At 37.5% G+C, this 18,688-nt stretch overlaps 1 protein-coding gene across 2 annotated transcripts; it reads left to right on the top strand.

Moving 5' to 3' along the window:
* The first annotated feature begins 5,894 nt into the window (after window positions 1-5,894).
* LOC125276184 (transmembrane protein 196) lies at window positions 5,895-18,590 on the top strand. Of its 2 annotated transcripts, none has more exons than XM_048203706.1 (4): window positions 5,895-6,483; window positions 7,075-7,131; window positions 15,480-15,734; window positions 18,024-18,590. In XM_048203706.1, the coding sequence occupies exons 1-4, from the start codon at window positions 6,235-6,237 to the stop codon at window positions 18,090-18,092; spliced, it is 630 nt and encodes a 209-aa protein (XP_048059663.1). In that variant the 5' UTR covers window positions 5,895-6,234; the 3' UTR covers window positions 18,093-18,590. The 2 variants fall into 2 exon arrangements, with proteins under 2 accessions (XP_048059663.1, XP_048059662.1); XM_048203705.1 differs by having other exon boundaries at window positions 5,923-6,501.
* The last annotated feature ends 98 nt before the right edge of the window (window positions 18,591-18,688 follow it).

Below are 18,688 nucleotides of genomic sequence, written 5' to 3'. Positions count from 1 at the left end.
ATTATGTGATTCTTTTGTCTTCTCGGGTGTAAATGACCCATTATTCATGATGATTCACGCCTCCACGCATACTGTGTTTCTTGAAAAAAAGTGTCTTACAAAAACTAAATCAATATATTGTTTTATATGAAGGAGTAGGCAGCATAATTTTTACATAATTCTGAAGCAAAAACTCTAGTCTACAACCTCCAATACCCAGAAGTCTTGTGAACACAGATTTAATTTAAATTTTTTGGCCTTATTTCAGTGACTTAAGTTTTTTGTTTTTTCAATAACCACGCATAAATGTTATTCCTTCAAAAATACAAACATGTACATGTTCCTCACATATTATGGTAGCCTAGTTTGTGCTGAATACAGTGTAATGACACTTTTGTCATTTATATGTTTATGAACAACTGAAAAAAGCACAAATGTCAGGGCATGTCAAAACTTCTCCAAGCCCCAAATCAGCCTCAGACTCCAGAGGGTTAAGATGAGGGGAGTGAGGTTTACCTGCACAGCTCTCACTAGCTGGCCTCCGTTATACTCACCCCCCTAAATCTCACTGCCAGAGGTCTGGGTCATGGCACCAACGTAACCCCTCTGGTCCTACTCACCCTGCTCTGAGTGGGACTTGAACCGGCATCTCAGGCATCAGAGGCAGGTGCGCTAAAAAGGACACTGAAGACCGCAGACTCTAGCCTCAGTCGCTAGTGCGCCTCTTGAGATCAGGGAAGTGAGGTTTACCTGCACAGCTCTCACTAGCTGGCCTCTGTTTCACATGCAAGCCTCAAACAAAGATAAGCATCGAAAGGAGTGGTGTAAAGCATGCCACCACTGGACTCTGGAGCAGTGGAAACATGTTCTGAGGAGTGATGAATCATGCTTCTCTGTTTGGCAGTCTGATAGATGAGTCTTGGTTTGGTAGATGCCAGAAGAATATTACCTGCCTGACTGCAAAGTTTGGTGGAGGATGGAAAATGGTATGGTGCTGCATGTTTTTCAGGGGTTGGGCTATAGACCCCTTACTTCCAGTGAAGGGAAATCTTAATGCTTCAGCATACCAAGACATTTTGGACAATGCTATGCTTCCAACTTTGTGGGAACAGTTTGTGGCCATTTTCTATTCCAGCATGACTGTGCCCTAGTGCACAAAGCGGTGTCCAAATACCAGTATCGGTTAAAAATGTCAAGCATCCCTAGTAGCTGTCTATGTAGGCAGTAAACAGCAAGGCAGCTCACCGTTTTGGAACGGAGCCGAGTTTGCAAGTGGACAGGAACACAGTGATTTACATGAGGAGAAAGACCAAGGAAGAGAAAGGAGGAGGATGAACAGACACAAACAGACTGCGGTGGTTATAAATAGATGGAGGATGTGAAAGCGTGTGTATAAGCAGCTCTTCTGTCCTACTGCAGTGATGCTAATGGAAGTTAATATGGTGCAAAGAGCCAAACTGAGACACAGGAGGACAAACGACAGGACAGAACCACCAAGGGAGCGGAAATTACTTGCTCTCAAAAAGTACTCTGATCTTCAGCATTTTAAGGGAATTGTCTGTTCTAGAGCAATCATGCTGCCTTCAAGTCATGCTGGAGAAATCATATTTATGAGATTGCTTGTGAGCACTAAAAAGTTATTGCATGTGAATAACTTGACTGTAAAGTTTACTTTGTACACATTTTGTGTATTGTGAATTAAAAAAGAATAGTAATTAAACATTCAAGAAAACATTACTCATTTAGTTTAAAAGGCAAGAGGCTTGCATTGCTAAACTACATTTCCCATCATTCATAGCAGAATTATAAATAGCCTACAATACAGGCTGCATACGAAATCGTATACTTCCCTACAAAGACAATGATAAACATTAATTTTTTAACAAATATAATGCATCTTTTTACATGATGGTAACATATGTCAAGCACATTTTTCACAGGTATACAGGTGTGTAAATGATCCTCATTTGATCAACACACACCTGCACAACAAATGCATTGCATAGCATCGTTTAACCTCCGCAGTTTGGTTAACAAGAGGCTTCTTTGACAATCAAACACCTGCAAAGCTGACAGTAGCTTTGCCATGCTGTGTCTTGATGACATCTGTTCAGAAGTAAGGGATATCAAATATCTCACACCTGACTTTGGACTTTATGAAGTAATTTGCATCCTTTGCACATTCATTTAATTGCAGCGTACTGTCTTTGTCAGAATGTGAACAAGAAATATGAATGGATTTGACTGGTTAGCATGGCTACATCATTTTGTGGTTAAAAAGGAGGAATGGGACTAACACGAAGTGATAAGCTGTTGGCCCTCACAGGAATATACAGCAAAAACAATCTTTCAGAACTGTGGGATATTACAGCAGTACCTGAAGAGCAAACAAAACACACTGTTATTTCCTTCTTCTTTACACATGGTCGCAGGTTCTAAAAATATCTCCACCCTTTCCACCCTGCTATTTCTAGATCACCGGTCACAACTGGGTCTTGAAACTGACAATCAATTCAGCACTTTCACATTCCCACAAACCCTGCAAATAAGAGAGAGAGGGAGGAAATCACGACGGCCACACTGGGTGAAGATGGAAAAGTGGCTGAACATGGAAGAAGCACTAGTTTGATGACTCAGCAGACGGGGGTGTCTTGTTATCGAATCAGTGCTAAGATTACAGACAGCTGATGTTCCCAAGCATATTAGCAGATGATGGAGGCAAATTATACCATACAGGAATGAGACGAAATCCAGAAATCCTGACAGCATAATAAACACTGATGTTTAAAGCATGTTTAAAGGATTAGTTCACTTTTAAATGAAAATTAGCCCAAGCTTTACTCACCCTCAAGCCAACCTTGGTGTATATGACTTTCTTTGTTCTTTCGTTTTTGCCTTTATTATGTTAGGACAGTGATTAGACAGAAAGCCAGGAAACCACAAGCCAGGACTCGAACTCGGGTCGCCCAAGAGGCCATTGGCGCCGACACGACTTTCTTCTTTCTGATGAACACAATCGGAGATATATTAATAAATATCCTGACGCATCTGAGCTTTATAATGGCAGTGAGCGGGATCAGTGAGTATAAGCTGAAGAAATCCACATCCATCCATCATAAACATATTCCACACGGCTCCCGGCGGTTAATAAAGACCTTCTGAAGTGAATCAATGCATTTGTGTAAAAAAACAACAAAAAAACAAACATATTTAACAAGTTATGAAAATATCTAGCTTCCGCATGAGCCACCTTCCGTATTCAACTTACGAAGAAAGTGTAAAACTCTCACAGTTCAAAAAGCTTACGCTACGTCCTACACCTTCCCTATTCAACTTACGGAAAAAGCTTAACTGATGCGACGTCGGTTCCATTTTTCGATCTAGCGGAAGCTAGATATTTTACATCATAACTTTTTAAATATTAATATTTTTTTTTCACAAATTCATCGATTCACTTCAGAAGGTCTTTATTAACCCCTGGGAGCCGTGTGGAATATGTTTATGATGGATGGATGTGCTTGGGCTAATTTTCATTTGAAAGTGAACTAATCCTTTAATGCTATTCAAATGGCCAAATAATTCTACTGTAATTAGGGAAAAAGTTATATATATGTATATATGCTGCTTATAAAAGACCAATTAACTTATGTTTGCTTTTATATTTTTGTCAGAATTTTGTACATATTCTGTAATATTCACAATTGGCAGAAGTTCTTACTGTCAGGTATATTAGTCATTAGTTCAAGAACATTGATTATTCTGTCAGTAAAGGAAAATCCCAATTAACCACTGTTTGCAAAAATTATGGATGTTTTAAAGGTGCCATAGAACGTCTTTTTAAAAGATGTAATATAAGTCTAAGGTGTCTCCTGAATGTGTCTGTGAAGTTTCAGCTCAAAATACCCCATAGATTTTTTTTAATTCATTTTTTTAACTGCCTATTTTGGGGCATCATTAAATATGTGCCGATTCAGGCTGCGGCCCCTTTAAATCTCATGCTCCCCCACCCCCGGAGCTCGCTCTTGCCTTAAATAGCATAAACAAAGTTCACACAGCTAATATAACCCTCAAAATGGATCTTTACAAAGTGTTTGTCATGCAGCATGTCTAATCGCGTAAGTACAGTGTTTATTTGGATGTACATTTGATTCTGAATGAGTTTGATGGTGCTCTGTGGCTAAAGCTAACATTACACACTGTTGGAGAGATTTATAAAGAATGAAGATGTGTTTATGAATTATACAGACTGCAAGTGTTTAAAAATGAAAATAATGACAGTCTAGTCTCCGTGAATACAGTAAGAAACGATGGTAACTTTAACCACATTTAACAGTACATTAGCAACATGCTAACGAATCATTTATAAAGACAATTTACAAATATCACTAAAAATATCATGATATCATGGATCATGTCAGTTATTATTACTCCATCTGCCATTTTTTGCTATTGTTCTTGCTTGCTTACCTAGTCTGATGATTCAGCTGTGCACAGATCCAGACATTAATACTGGCTGCCCTTGTGTAGTGCTTTGAACATGATCTGGCATATGCAAATATTGGGGGCGTACATATTAATGATCCCGACTGTTACGTAACAGTCGGTGTTATGTTGAGATTCGCCTGTTCTTCGGAGGTCTTTTAAACAAATGAGATTTATATAAGAAGGAGGAAACAATGGAGTTTGAGACTCCCTGTATGTCATTTCCATGTACTGAACTCTTGTTATTCATCTATGCCGAGGTAAATTCAATTTTTAATTCTAGGGCACCTTTAAAGATATTGATATTGATTGTTTATTGGAAATCAGTCGGGCAAACCTTTTCAATGTTTGTTTAATTTTTTTTTTTTTTTTTTTTTTTTTTTTCTGATATGTCTTGTTGAAATACTTAGTGGTGAAGAACATCAAAGGCAAATGTGATGTAAACCTATATATTATGTATGTAAATCTAATATCGGCCACCTAAAATAGAACTGCAGTGAAACGGTGCAATAACAGTCTGTTTGTTTTAGAGCTGCTGTTGTTACGGTAACGCAAACATCCTTCAGCAGAAAGTTGCTGTTTTAGGTTAGGGATGAACTGTGTGATTGCTGCAGACACACTGAAAACACAATCTTCAGCACACTGCAGTATGAGGACAGGCTTATACATTTACCACTGTTGTTTTGATGTTATTTTCTCCTGTAATGAGTGTATGAAGTGCTTCAGTCTATTACAGACATTCACAGAGCAACTGGACAGTGTTTTCAGTGTTTTGTTTGCTATTCTTTCAAAGTTCTCCATATGAAATCTGGTTATGAATTATTTAGAGAAGCCATTTAGTTGGATAAATTAAATTATTTTGTTTCAAGACAGCAATTTTCTTTTCTGGCCAACCAGTGAGTAAGTGATATTGCAAATAAACATTTCTTGTGAGTGTGATCTCTGAGATAACAAAATGCTCTAGGTAATGCACTGTAATGCTCAGCTCTACAGCTCTCTAGATAACTGTGCATGAATCTGCTTTATAGGAATCCATATCACTGCAAAAACCTCAAAGTAACATCAATGTCCATCAGCTTTTACACTGTCCATTTTGCTTTTTTCTTCAGTAAATGTCCCTAGAAATGTTTTAGGCATCATTTGCGCGTTGGTAATGTGTGGGAACTTCCACAAATATAATCACAGAGCATCGAAACGCTTCAAAAGTGGCCAGAAACAGCACTCTTTTTGTTTTAGTCTCCTATATAAAGCTCTCCAAGAGGATTTTTATGTGCATGACTATGGATTCGCTCCACTCAAGTCCTTTCTAATAAAATGTGATTGAATGTCTTAATGTGCTGTGCTGACATGTGTCCAACTCACTGGTTTTATGCAATTTACCACAATCCGCGCTTTTACGCACTATTGCGCATAACCGAGTGTGTGTGTGTGCGCGCGCGCGTCAGGACACCTGCTCCTCTGTTTGACAGTGTTGCGCTCGCGCTCAACTTTCGATTTAGAACGTTGGTAACAATTATCGTTCTAAAGAATTACGTTACACATATAATTAAATAACGATTATAAAAGTATTTTAGAAGCGCTCCACTGCAGCACTATAAAAGAATTTCAGGGGTGATTGTGGGCGGAGCATTGAAACTGAGGGAAATCACATGGGGCAGGAGCAGAAGCATGGTAAACAGAGTGAGGAGGAGGATAAAGTTAAACTGGTGGCGTTTACGCATCATGGAGAGCGCCTTTGCGCACTGACCCGTTTTGGAGAAATCACTTAAGTTGATGTCATCTGCGGACTTTTCTGGATTTAATGTGTTTGCTTTAACTGTGAAGACATGGAGTGAGGCGGTTTGCGCACCGGTCAGGAAGGATGCCCGAGAGAAGATGTGCTCTAGCCGGAAGATCATCTGGAGTTTGTTGGTTCTGTCGACGCTGGAGATAGGGCTCGGGGTGTCCAGCATCGTCCTGGGCGCGGTGGGCATCTGCCGGGCGAAAGCGGAGCACAAGACCCAGCAGGGCGACGCTTCTCCGGTATGGAGCGGAGTGTGTGTACGTCTCACTTTTTTTTTTAGTCTTATTCAGCTTTAATAAATGAGCTGTTCTATGAAAACTCTCAGAAACTGAATGCTTGTGCAGTATTTTTATTAAAAATGATTTGTTGTCTGTCAAAACGTACCATGTTTTGGGTATAGTAGTACCATGGAACCAGACCTTAATGTACCTTAATGTATACAGAATGAACGTACAGTGATGTAACTGATATCAATATTGTACCATGGTACAGTAGAGGAAATCTGAGCTGAATTGCACACTTTCTGATGTCACAACTTAATGATTCATCGTAAAGTTGTCTTAGGTTCTTTACTACACAGATAAATGTTTCTGTTGCTCTAAAAATGTCAGACGAGACTCATTGTATGGTGTTTCTTGAGGTTGTGATATCTTTCCATCATTAACTTCATTTGTGTCCAGTTCAGTTCTTATAAGCGCTGACTTTACTGTCATCTGAATTCAGTGTAATTGTGTCACATTTCCTCGGGTTTTCTGCATGTTTTCAACTTTCATTTGGTTCATTTCTGGTAAGTTGATCAAATAAGACTGATAACGTTTTCTCTCTCATAGTTTCTTATCTGTGGACTGTGTGGCATGCTGTGTGCACGGAAAAGGACGGGACTGATTGTGAGTACGGCCTTTAGTATTCTCATGCACACATTCAACTGTGCAAGTACACATACTTCACTGAACTAGAGCTCTGCTGTAGAACACACACTGTACTGTACAGTACACATTCTCTAGTCTCCCAGATCATATACTCTGCATGCTTTTTCAGAGATCACTGGAGTACATTTTACATGTATTTTAGTCTTTTCATATTTAATTCACTGTTGCACAATTTGACTGTGAAATTTGTTTCAAAGTAAAAACTACAGCAGCGTATACTAGAACACATACACTTTTTATTCTTCTAGAAGAATCTTCTAGAACTTAAATGGATGAACACTTTTCTCTACTCTGTTTTGTTGCTCAGTTGATTGAGTTAAAGGCTCTCGATGTTTCATTCAGATCAGTGTTTAGGTTTCTGGGTTCTTTAAAGCACCAGTACATTTTTTTGTTCTAGAGAATATAAGGTTCTAAATGGAACTTTAAATGGTTTCTAATTGGAGCCATTTTAAAGAGAGTAGAACACAAATACAATAAAAGAATAAACTGTAGAATTCTAAAACAAATTTCTACTGTATTAAAGTGCCCCTATTATTCTATTTTAAAGGTTCCTAATTTTGTTTTGAGGTCTCCTACAATAGCTGTACATGCATCCAAAGTAAATATATTAGGGCTGTCAAACGATTAATCGCGATTAATCGCATATTATTATGTATATATAAATACAAACGCATTCATGTATATATTTGAGAAATATTTAACAAGTATATGTATTTATTTATATTTTTATATAATTTATATTATATATAAATACAAATATTTTGTACATAAATAACATATTTCTCTTAAATATATACATTAATTTGTGTGTATTTATACATAATAATTACACACATATATTATGCAAACTCAAACTTTTATTTTGTATGCGATTAATCGCGATTAATTGTTTGACAGCCCTAATATTATAATAATATATATTTCTCATAATATCATGGAAGCTTGTTTCTGCCACGGAATACAAACAATTTAAAAGATATTTGTGAGTTTTTATCTAACAAACTTTTTTTCTCGAGGTATAAACTTGTAGTTGTGAGTTATAAAATCAGAATTGAATGTTTTTTCTTGCAATTGCGAGTTTATGTCTCACAATTCTGACTTTTTTCACAAATTTCTGACATTTTTCTCGCAATCATCGGTTTATATCTCGCAACTCTTTTCTCAGAATTAGGAGATATAAAGTCTCAGAAAGTATTTTTTCTCAGAATTCTGTGTTTATATCTCACATTTCTGATTTTATAACTTGCAATTGCGTATTGTAAAGTCAGAATTGCGAGATATAAACTTGCAATTCTCAGAAAATAGTCCAAATTGCGAGATTTATATCTTGTAGTTTTTACTTTTTTTCTCAGAATTGCAAGGTTATATCTCACAATTCTGACTTCTTTTCTCAAAATTGTGATATAAACTCACAACTGCGAGTTATAAAGTCCAATTCTAAGAAAAAAAAGAGTTTATATCTCACAATTCTGACTTTATAACTCGCAGTTGTGACTTTATATCAAGCAATTCTTAGAAAAAAAAAGTCAGAATTGTGAGATAAAAAGTCACAATTACCTTTTTTATTTTTTGTTCAGTTGCGGAAACAAGCTTCCATATGATATCCATTGCAGCATCAGCTCTTTTCTCACAGTGTCTGAAAGGGTTTGATAAAGGATTCAGCCTCTCTTAACCCCTCCTTTCTGAGAGCCTGCTCTGCTCTGATTGGTCAGATGGCCCAGTCTGCATATCAGAAACAAAACACCCATTACCACTTCTGAATTTCAGCTCCGGATCTTCCTCAGCACTTGATACACAGTAATGTGAACAGTAACAATGATGTCAGTTTTTCCGAATCAATTTCAGAACGAGTCTTCATCCTTTTAAAAGTGCAGCAAAGTTGATTTGCTTTCGCAGCACTGAAAACAGCGTCTTCTCAACATATCGACAACACGGCAGCCAGTGAACACTTAGCTGGCATTATGCAAATGTGTTACAAACCTACATAGATTTGTGCAGGAAGTGAGCCTGGAATTATTGACGACTTGTTTCAGCAGTTCAGAATCAATTCTTTCTTTTAGCAGACAATAACTTTATTTGATGTCACTTTGATCTTTAAAATGTTACAGAGTTACATTCACAAACGGTTATATTACACACTACATGAAAGGCAATATCCCAAAAAGCAAAATAGGGGCACTTTAATACATAAACAGTGTCTCACCACAATGTTTTCTCGCTTTAGAAATAGTAATGAAATCTAGAATAGAAATAGTTTGTTGTGGACGTCAATATAAACATGTACATGATCAGGAATGTCCACGCCAGAGACCGGCTCCAGCTCACAGTGTGTGTGTGTGTGTGTGTGTGTGTGTGTGTGTGTAAATATCCCAGGATACTTCACTGGAGAGAGGAGATTCAATTAGCCACCTTGGAGTGGAGTGAGCCGCCCCAGCGGAGAGTGTTAATCACAAATCAATACTGAAGTGAAACTTCAGTCTGAGAGGCTTCATGTCTCTCCGTTCCTGCTCTCCACTTGTCTCTTTTCATATCGCTACATGTTTACCTTTGATTTCTTGTGTACAAGCTTTCAGCTTCGTCCTCAAACAGGCTTTACCGTTTCTCATTTTATCTCCCTCCTCTCCTGCTGATTGATTTTGTTTCACGGGGTCTTTATACGCCCTGCCTGTAATGTTACTGTACAGGCTAAAAGGAAACCCTCCCCATCTGCCTGTAATGGTCCCGAGTTCCTGACAGTAACGTCAGGAGCTACTCAAGAACACTTAAGCGTTTCGTCTGTAAAGCATATAGACTTTTTTAGTCCCTGTGGACAGTCTCATCTCAGCAGCGCTGTTCCACCAACATACTGCAGAAAAGTGTGTTTTGACTGTTTCTCCTCAGTGTGTAATCTGATATGGACTGTGCTATGAATGGAATACTAGCATAATAGTATGCTGATGATGATTATGTTCTGCATACTATTTTTGGTACAGTAAAAGGATGAAAGAGATGGTATGCAGTTTTTGCAGAATCGATAATGCAATATTTTAGGGAAATGATGACAGAATGGCTGTGTTTGAAATTAAATGCTGCTTATTCCCTTTTGTAATTTAAAATTGTATATGAAACATTTTGAAACAAATGTTCCAAAGAGTAGTATGCTACATTTGCTGTCAAATTACCTAAAAACGTAGAAATAAATATAGCTATATTGCATCTTAAAGGATTAGCCCACTTTTAAATACACTTTTCCTGATAAATTAACTTACCCCCATGTCATCCAAGATGTTCATGTCTTTCTTTCGTCAGTCGAAAAGAAATGAAGGTTTTTGAGGAAAACATTCCAGGATTTTTCTCCTTACAGTGGATTTCAATGGCTACCAACAGATTGAAGGTCAAAATTACAGTTTCAGTGCAGCTTCAAGGGCTTTAAACGATACCAGACGAGTAATAAGGGTCTTATCTAGCGAATCGATCGGTCATTTTCGAAAAAAAATACAACCGTTTATGCTTTATAAACAAAATATCGCCTTGAACGTACTTTCCGCTTCCGCATTCTTCATAACGCTTACGCTGAATGTCCTACGCCTTTCCCTATTCAAGTTACGGAACGAACGCGGCGCCAGTTTCGTTTTTTTCCGTAACTTGAATAGGGAAAGGCGTAGGACATTCAGCGTAAACGTTATGAAGAATGCGGAAGCGGAAAGTACGTTCAAGGCGATATTTTGTTTATAAAGCATAAACGGTTGTATTTTTTTCGAAAATGACCGATCGATTCGCTAGATAAGACCCTTATTACTCATCTGGTATCGTTTAAAGCCATTGAAGCTGCACTGAAACTGTAATTTTGACCTGCAATCTGTTGGTAGCCATTGAAATCCACTGTAAGGAGAAAAATCCTGGAATGTTTTCCTCAAAAACCTTCATTCTTTTCGACTGACGAAAGAAAGACATGAACATCTTGGATGACATGGGGGTAAGTTAATTTATCAGGAAAAGTGTATTTAAAAGTGGACTAATCCTTTAATTTTTAATTTTAATCTAATTTCGAGATTTTAAAATGCAAGTATTGTGTATCAAATAATGGATCAGAGATGCCCTGCTAGTAGATGCCATAACCAACACACCCATTCCCACTGATGGCTATTTAAAAATATGTTTGTATTGTATGTATGTATTCTTTCAGCTCCATATTGATTGGCTCATGAACAAAGATTGTTTCAAACTTCCAGGGTGGCATGAATGAGCTGAGCAACCTTTTATATGAATGGAAATGCCAATAAATCGCTTTTTCTATCAGGCAGTGGCTATTTGCACTAAGTGCAGATAGCAATATATGCCATTTACACTAAGTGAAAATACCAATATAATCTATTTAAACTATGTAAAAGTAGCAGTTCTTTGCAATAAGTGCAAATAGTTGTTAGAAGCTATTTATACTTATAGTGGCAGATACTATTTGCTCCTCAGTGTTGTTGTACATTAAGAGGAAGCAACAATAATATACATTCTGTAAAAATAGGGCACAATGTACTGTATTCATTTAATGGAATTTTCCATATTTGTTTTACCTGCACTCTATTCCGTTGTGTTTTAGGGTTAACGGAAATGTCCGTAAAATTATTGGATAATTTCTGGGTAATGAGCTCCCAGTACTTTTTCTGTTATTTTACGGATTTATTTTTTTACAGTGTAGAATGATTATATTTAGGCAGTGGCTATATGCACTAAGTGAAAATAGCCTATTTTCTTAGAGATGGATGCTATTTACACTAAGTGAAAATATTGATAGATTCAATTTACAGCATTTAAAAGTATCAGTTCTTTGCAATAAGAGTAAATAGTAATTAGATGCTGTCTATACTTTATATTGGCAGATACTAGTTGCACCTCAGTATTTTGGTACATTAACAGGATGCAATAATATCATAGAGTGTAAATGATTAGATTTATTAAAATTATTAAAGGTGCCATCGAACGTTTTTTTACAAGATGTAATATAAGTCTAAGGTGTCCCCTGAATGTGTCTGTGAAGTTTCAGCTCAAAATACCCCATAGATTTTTTTTAATTCATTTTTTTTAACTGCCTATTTTGGGGCATAATTAGAAATGTGCCAATTCAGGCTGCGGCCCCTTAAAATCTCTTGCTCCCCGCCCACGGCGCTCGCGCTTGCCTTAAACAGTGCATAAACAAAGTTTACACTGTTAATATAACCCTCAAAATGGATCTATACAAAGTGTTCGTCATGCATACTGCATTTATGCATCGGATTATGTGAGTAAAGTATTTATTTGGATGTTTACATTTTATTCTGAAGGAGTTTGAGGCTGTGATCCGTGGCTAACGGCTAATGCTACACTGTTGGAGAGATTTATAAAGAATGAAGTTGTGTTTATGAATTATACAGACTGCAAGTGTTTAATAATGAAAATAACGACGGCTCTTGTCTCCGTGAATACAATAAGAAACGATGGTAACTTTAACCACATTTAACAGTACATTAGCAACATGCTAACTAAACATTTAGAAAGACAATTTACAAATATCACTAAAAATATCATGATATCATGGATCATGTCAGTTATTATTGCTCCATCTGCCATTTTTTGCTATTGTTCTTGCTTGCTTACCTAGTCTGATGATTCAGCTGTGCACAGATCCAGACATTAATACTGGCTGCCCTTGTGTAATGCTTTGAACATGATCTGGCATATGCAAATATTGGGGGCGTACATATTAATGATCCCAACTGTTACGTAACAGTCGGTGTTATGTTGAGATTCGCCTGTTCTTCGGAGGTCTTTTAAACAAATGAGATTTATATAAGAAGGAGGAAACAATGATGTTTGAGACTCACTGTATGTCATTTCCATGTACTGAACTCTTGTTATTTAATTATGCTGAGGTAAATTCAATTTTTAATTCTAGGGCACCTTTAAATGGATGCTGCCTTATTGGAAGAATAAAAACCCTCCCTGCACCTTCCCCTAACCCTACCCAATAAACACTTTTAATATTATTAAACACTCATTCGCAGTTTATTTTCACTTTTAGAACATTTTCTTCATCTTTATTGAAAATAAATGCGAGCTCGGCAAAAGGCGGATTCAAACCCGTATCGATCGCGTTAAAAGCCAGGTCTGCGAATCTTACTTGCTACTGCTGTGCCACTGAAGACATTGAATTCTGTGCGTCTTTATTAAAACTTGAGTGACCCAACCAAACATTGGGGGGCGGAGCTAGTGTAAATAGCATTTGCCAACAAGGTATGCTATTTGCACTTAGTGTAAATAGACATGTTATGGGCATTAAAATTATTAAATGGATGCCGCCTTATTGGAACAATAAAGCCCTCCCTACACCTACCCCTATCCCTAACCGATAAACACTTTATTATTAAACACTCGTTAATCACTTTATTTCCACTTTTCAAATATTTTCTTAATTTTTATTGAAAACAAATGCCTTTCAATCTGATATGTAATGGGAAAAGGGAGAAGAGCGAGTTTGGTGAGAGTTGAACTTGGGTCCATTGTGTCAAAAGCTACTATTATATAGCACATTAAATAGCATGTGTCATTTTAAATCTTGTGTGGCCCAACCAGACATTGGTAGGCAGAGTTAGTGTAAATAGCCTTTGCCAAAAAAACAAGCTATTTACACATATCATACACCTGGCACAATGCGACGGCAGGCACGACGCAAGTGTTTTTTGCTAGTTTCAGGCCAACACCGTTTTTCATGTTCACGTCCAGGTGGCCACGTTGTTTAAAATAGCAAATGCATTTGCGCCCATTTGTGCGCCCATAGGGCGTGCTGGTCTGAAAACGAGGTGTGTTCAGGTGCATTGTTGGCGGTGCATTGTTGCTGTGCCCTTCAGCGCACCTGGCTTTTAAAGGGAATGAGAGATGAGACTCTAATTGGTTTATGCTCAAAACACACCCATAACTCATTAAGAGAATAGATACAACCCTTTTGGACCATGCGCCAGGCTTTTTACCTTTGTTAAACTAGCAAAAGTGGATTCGGACACGCCCTAAGTGCACCTGTGCCATGTGCTTCAGTCCATGCGCTTAGATCATTAAAATAGGGCCCTTAGTGTAAATAGAGACTCCATTTCTGGCAATAGACATTCTTAGTGCACCGTATACATACTGCATGCATACTTCAAAAACAAATAGGTCAAGTTGTATGGCAGTTTAATCATGTTGTCTACCAGCAGTACATTTACATTTGACTCATTTGGCAGACCCTTTTATTGTAAGCAGTTTATCTTATCCAGGCTGTTACAGTAGCATTTCTAGCACACTAAAAGGGGGTGTGTTATCCAGGACAACGTGTTAATGTGCGACTGTGCTGTAGAGTCAGAAGTTTCTTGTGTAATTTGAGGTCAGATCTGTCCTGAAGTGTTGAGCTGGCAGTTTTCTGCTGGCAGATAATGTCACTGTCTGAACGTGGTCTGACCGATTACAAAATCACAGAGCAGCACAATCCATTCTCCCAGTACACAATGGTTTCGTCTTCACCCTCCGTTTACAGTATTTCTGCTGTGCTATACGCTTCCTGATTCATTTACTTTGACCTTTATAAGCATTGAAATCACTCTGAACAACACCTTAACAACAACATGCACTTAGACAACTGTACTTTAATTTGTAAACAAAAATAATTAAATGGAGTGTTAAATTAAATTGATATTTTAATTTCTAGCAGTTTGTAATAATGTTTAAAAAATTTAATTATGTATGCTATGCAATATGCAGTATTATTATAATCATGTATTCATGCAATTTGCATTATTATTTTAATATTGCATGCATGCAATATGTGTTTTTCTAATATTGTGAGCATGCAATATGCATTTTTATTTTAATATTGTGAGTATGCTATATGTGTTTATTATTTTACTATTGTATGCATGCGAATATCAGTTAATATTTTAATGATGTATACATGCAATATGTGTTATTTTAATATTGTGAACATGCAATGTGTTATTATTTTAATGTATGCATGAAATATGTATTTTTATTTTAACATTTTATGTGTGACATATGCATTATTCTAATATTGCGAGCATGCAATATGCATTATTATTTTAATATTGTGAGTATGCTACGTGTTATTAATTTATTATTGTATGCATGCAGTATCCATTCATATTTTAATGATGTATGCATGCAATATGCAGTATTATGTTAACATTGTGAGCATGCAATGTGTGTTATTATTTTAATAATGCATTAATGCAATATGCATTGTTTTAATGATGTATGCATGCAGTAGACACAAACAGCTAATGATATGCATGTTTTCTCTCTCTCAGATGATCTTATTTTCCTCCTGCTGTATTTGTGGGTTAATTGGTGGAATCCTGAACTTCCAGTTTGTCCGTGCGCTGGTCAAGCGTCCAGACACCATGCGCTCTCTTCATTTGGCCGTCATGTCTCTGGCGTGTCTGGGCATCAGCAGCTGCACGCTGTCCACGTGGCTGACCTGCAGACTGGCCAGCAGCGAACAGCAGCGCATGTTTCTGGAGAGAGAACATTCACTACATCACTCGCACGAAATGGCAGAGAAGGTACGACAGGAGCTGTTATGTCTGTGCTGTCTGTGTGTGCCGGTGGATCTCGCACGCTTACAGTCAACGTTCGATTACAAATGCTTTCTAAATACGCATTTCTGGTCTTATTGCGAATGATCCAAAGTCATGTAGGACACATGTGCTACTTTTTTACTTGTGGATTTGAGTTCCTATATGACTTTTTGGAGACTAAAAAGGGCCTTTATGTAAACATTGATGGGTAAACATTTGAATTAATAGACACCACCATTGTTGATTTGGTTGATTAATCAAAATACATTTTTATTATTACAGGGTTTTCTGAAATGAAATGTAAATCAGGTGAATGAACAAATCCCTCTGTAAAAACTTTCAAATATAAAATTCAACTTTAAAGAGGAACTATTATGCTTTTTTACATGTTCATCTTTCTTTAGTGTATAATGTTGCTCCAGAGGGAGTTATTCTCTAAATCAGTGTCTCTGTTTCTGAACTCCCTGAAACGCCTCCATTGTAGTCTTGAGTTTTCTTCCGGGACAAACACATCACGCCCAAGGCGTATGCTAATAAAGGAATGGGGCCTTGTTGAGTTAGTAATGTTTGACCAATCAGAGCACATTGCTCCAGCCGACCAATCAGAGCACATTGTGCTTTTTCAGAAGGAGGGGCTTCATAGAGACAGGAACTAAACAGAGCGTTACTGACAGACTGGGAAGAGAGGAGCTGCAACAATGGAGATTATATGAACAATAAGGTGTTTTGAACATTCAAGCGTATAAATCTATTCTAGTAGAGCCCAAAAACAAAATCAAGACTTTGTATAAGAGCATAATATGGCCCTACAGACACAAATAGATAAATAAATGAACACTTAAATGTGTATTTTCTTTCCACTATATAGTTTCTGAAAGAAGACAAAATATCATAATTGACCAGTGCACAAAAAACATGGTTTTGTTTATGATGTCGTGCTTTAAAGTGCCAGTACACAGAATTTGTTCATAAAATAAGTTCTTTATGGAACTAAAAAAGGTTCTTCTATGAAAATAGGCTGTAAAACATATTTAGTTTGAGTTTAAACATTTATTTTAAATCTTAAATGGAAAAAAGTTTGTCATTAATTACTCACTCTCATGTCGTTCCAAACCCGTAAGACTTTCATTCATGTGATTAAACAGCTGGTAGGGATTACAACGAACTTCTTCCCAATTGGTGACATCACAAACCCCAAAATTTACATAAACTCCACCCCTGAGAACACACAACAAAGGGGTGTGGCCATGTTGGGCTGCTTTAGAGAAGAGGAAGAGTTGTTGTAGTAGAGTGTTGTTGTCATGCCGTCATTTTACGCCGGACTGCTTCACAAACGAGGGTCAATTCAACACTGGATTTGCACAAAAGATGAACATGACGGCACATGCTAGTGGATGAGTTGAATCAACTCCACAGCAACTACATAAATTTATCCACTAACCATTCAGAAACGTCCAGTTTCATTCTAAAAGTTGTAACTTCTTCCTGAGTCTCTCCATCAGTGTCGACTCCGGTTTGAACAATGTAAGGCTGAACACCGTTACTGACAATCCTCATTTTGGCTGCGTGAGATTCTCCAGCTTTGTTGTTGTTGAGCTGTTAAAGCTCCACCCTCTTCTGGAAAGGGGGCCGGGAGTAGCAGCTCATTTGCATTTAAAGGGACGGCGTGTTTTTGCTCACACCCAAATAGGGGCAAATTTGACAAGCTATAATAAATGATCTGTGGGGTATTTTGAGCTGAAACTTCACAGAAACACATTCTGGAGACACCAGAGACTTATATTACATCTTGTGAAAGTGGCATAAAAGGTCTCCTTTAATGATGTCTTTAATACCTTTCTGGGCCTTGAAAGTGGTAGTTGCATAGGCTGTCAACAGAGGGACAGAAATCTCTCAGATTTAATCAAAAAGATCTTCATTTGTGTTCTTAAGATGAACGAATGTCTTACGGGTTTGGAACGACATTAGAGTGAGTAATTAATGACAGAATTTTCATATTCGGGTGAACTAACCCTTTAAATGTGTATATCTGTATATATCTGTGTATATGTCACACTTGCTTCAAGTTACGGCTAACATCTCTATTACTATTAGTTATCTGAACAAACCCTAACTATTAAACTTCAGAGTGTTTCTCTCCCTGCACCATTAGTTCTCCAGGCACACAGGACTTGGAAAAACATACAGTAGCTAAAAAAGGAAGCTGTCTGTTTGAGTGCTCATCTCGTACCACAACCTCCTCACAAACTCGGCCGTGTGTTTGTCTGTTCGCAGGAGGTTTTGGATAACACCAGCAATGCCATCTCTCAAATCTCCTACAACGGACGGAGCGCTTCTCCATGACGGCTCGCCACCCACACACTCTTGACAGCACAGTTATTCACTCTGATTGGCTGAGTCAGGCTGACAGCTCTTCACTCTGATTGGCTGAGTCGAGCTGACAGTAGAAGCAGAGACGGCATCCACAGGAGACGCAGCGTCAGATAACGGTATTGAGCCGACAGACAGCCAATCAGTGTCCAGTTACCTGATGACCTCAGAAGAGGTCAGTGCTGAAGACCTTGACAACCAGCGTACGGAAAACAGATATCTGAGACCGAAAAAGCATGCAAATTATCTTCTCTCTCTCTTTCTGTATCTCTTTCTCTCTTCCTGTATCTAGATAAAGGGAATGTTGAATCTGAAATTGTAATCCTGATATTGTATGGTACTGTATACTGAATGCTTTTATCCTGACCGTATTAAGTGCACACTGTAAAATGCCTGTAAAGATATTTATTAATTTACAATATTTTTATATAGGGGCTTCATATGAAAATGAAATAAAGACGTCAAATGTAATTTGTGGCACAATGACTGATGATTAAGCCATTAACACACACAAAAACATTTTCTATTAAAGTTGTTTTAATAGAAATCTTTAATATATGTACTGTACA

The sequence above is a fragment of the Megalobrama amblycephala genome, linkage group LG9, assembly GCF_018812025.1.
Source record: "Megalobrama amblycephala isolate DHTTF-2021 linkage group LG9, ASM1881202v1, whole genome shotgun sequence".
NCBI classification, from domain to species: domain Eukaryota; kingdom Metazoa; phylum Chordata; class Actinopteri; order Cypriniformes; family Xenocyprididae; genus Megalobrama; species Megalobrama amblycephala.
This window is presented reverse-complemented; position numbering and strand designations above follow the sequence as displayed.

Bases quoted from the DNA above. Each gene is read 5' to 3' on its own strand.
- LOC125276184 (XM_048203705.1), top strand. From the start codon at position 6,235: ATGTCATCTGCGGACTTTTCTGGATTTAATGTGTTTGCTTTAACTGTG. The intron at 6,502-7,074 runs GTACGTCTCACT...TCTCTCTCATAG, and splicing joins CGGTATGGAGCGGAGTGTGT to TTTCTTATCTGTGGACTGTG. The intron at 7,132-15,479 runs GTGAGTACGGCC...TCTCTCTCTCAG, and splicing joins GGAAAAGGACGGGACTGATT to ATGATCTTATTTTCCTCCTG.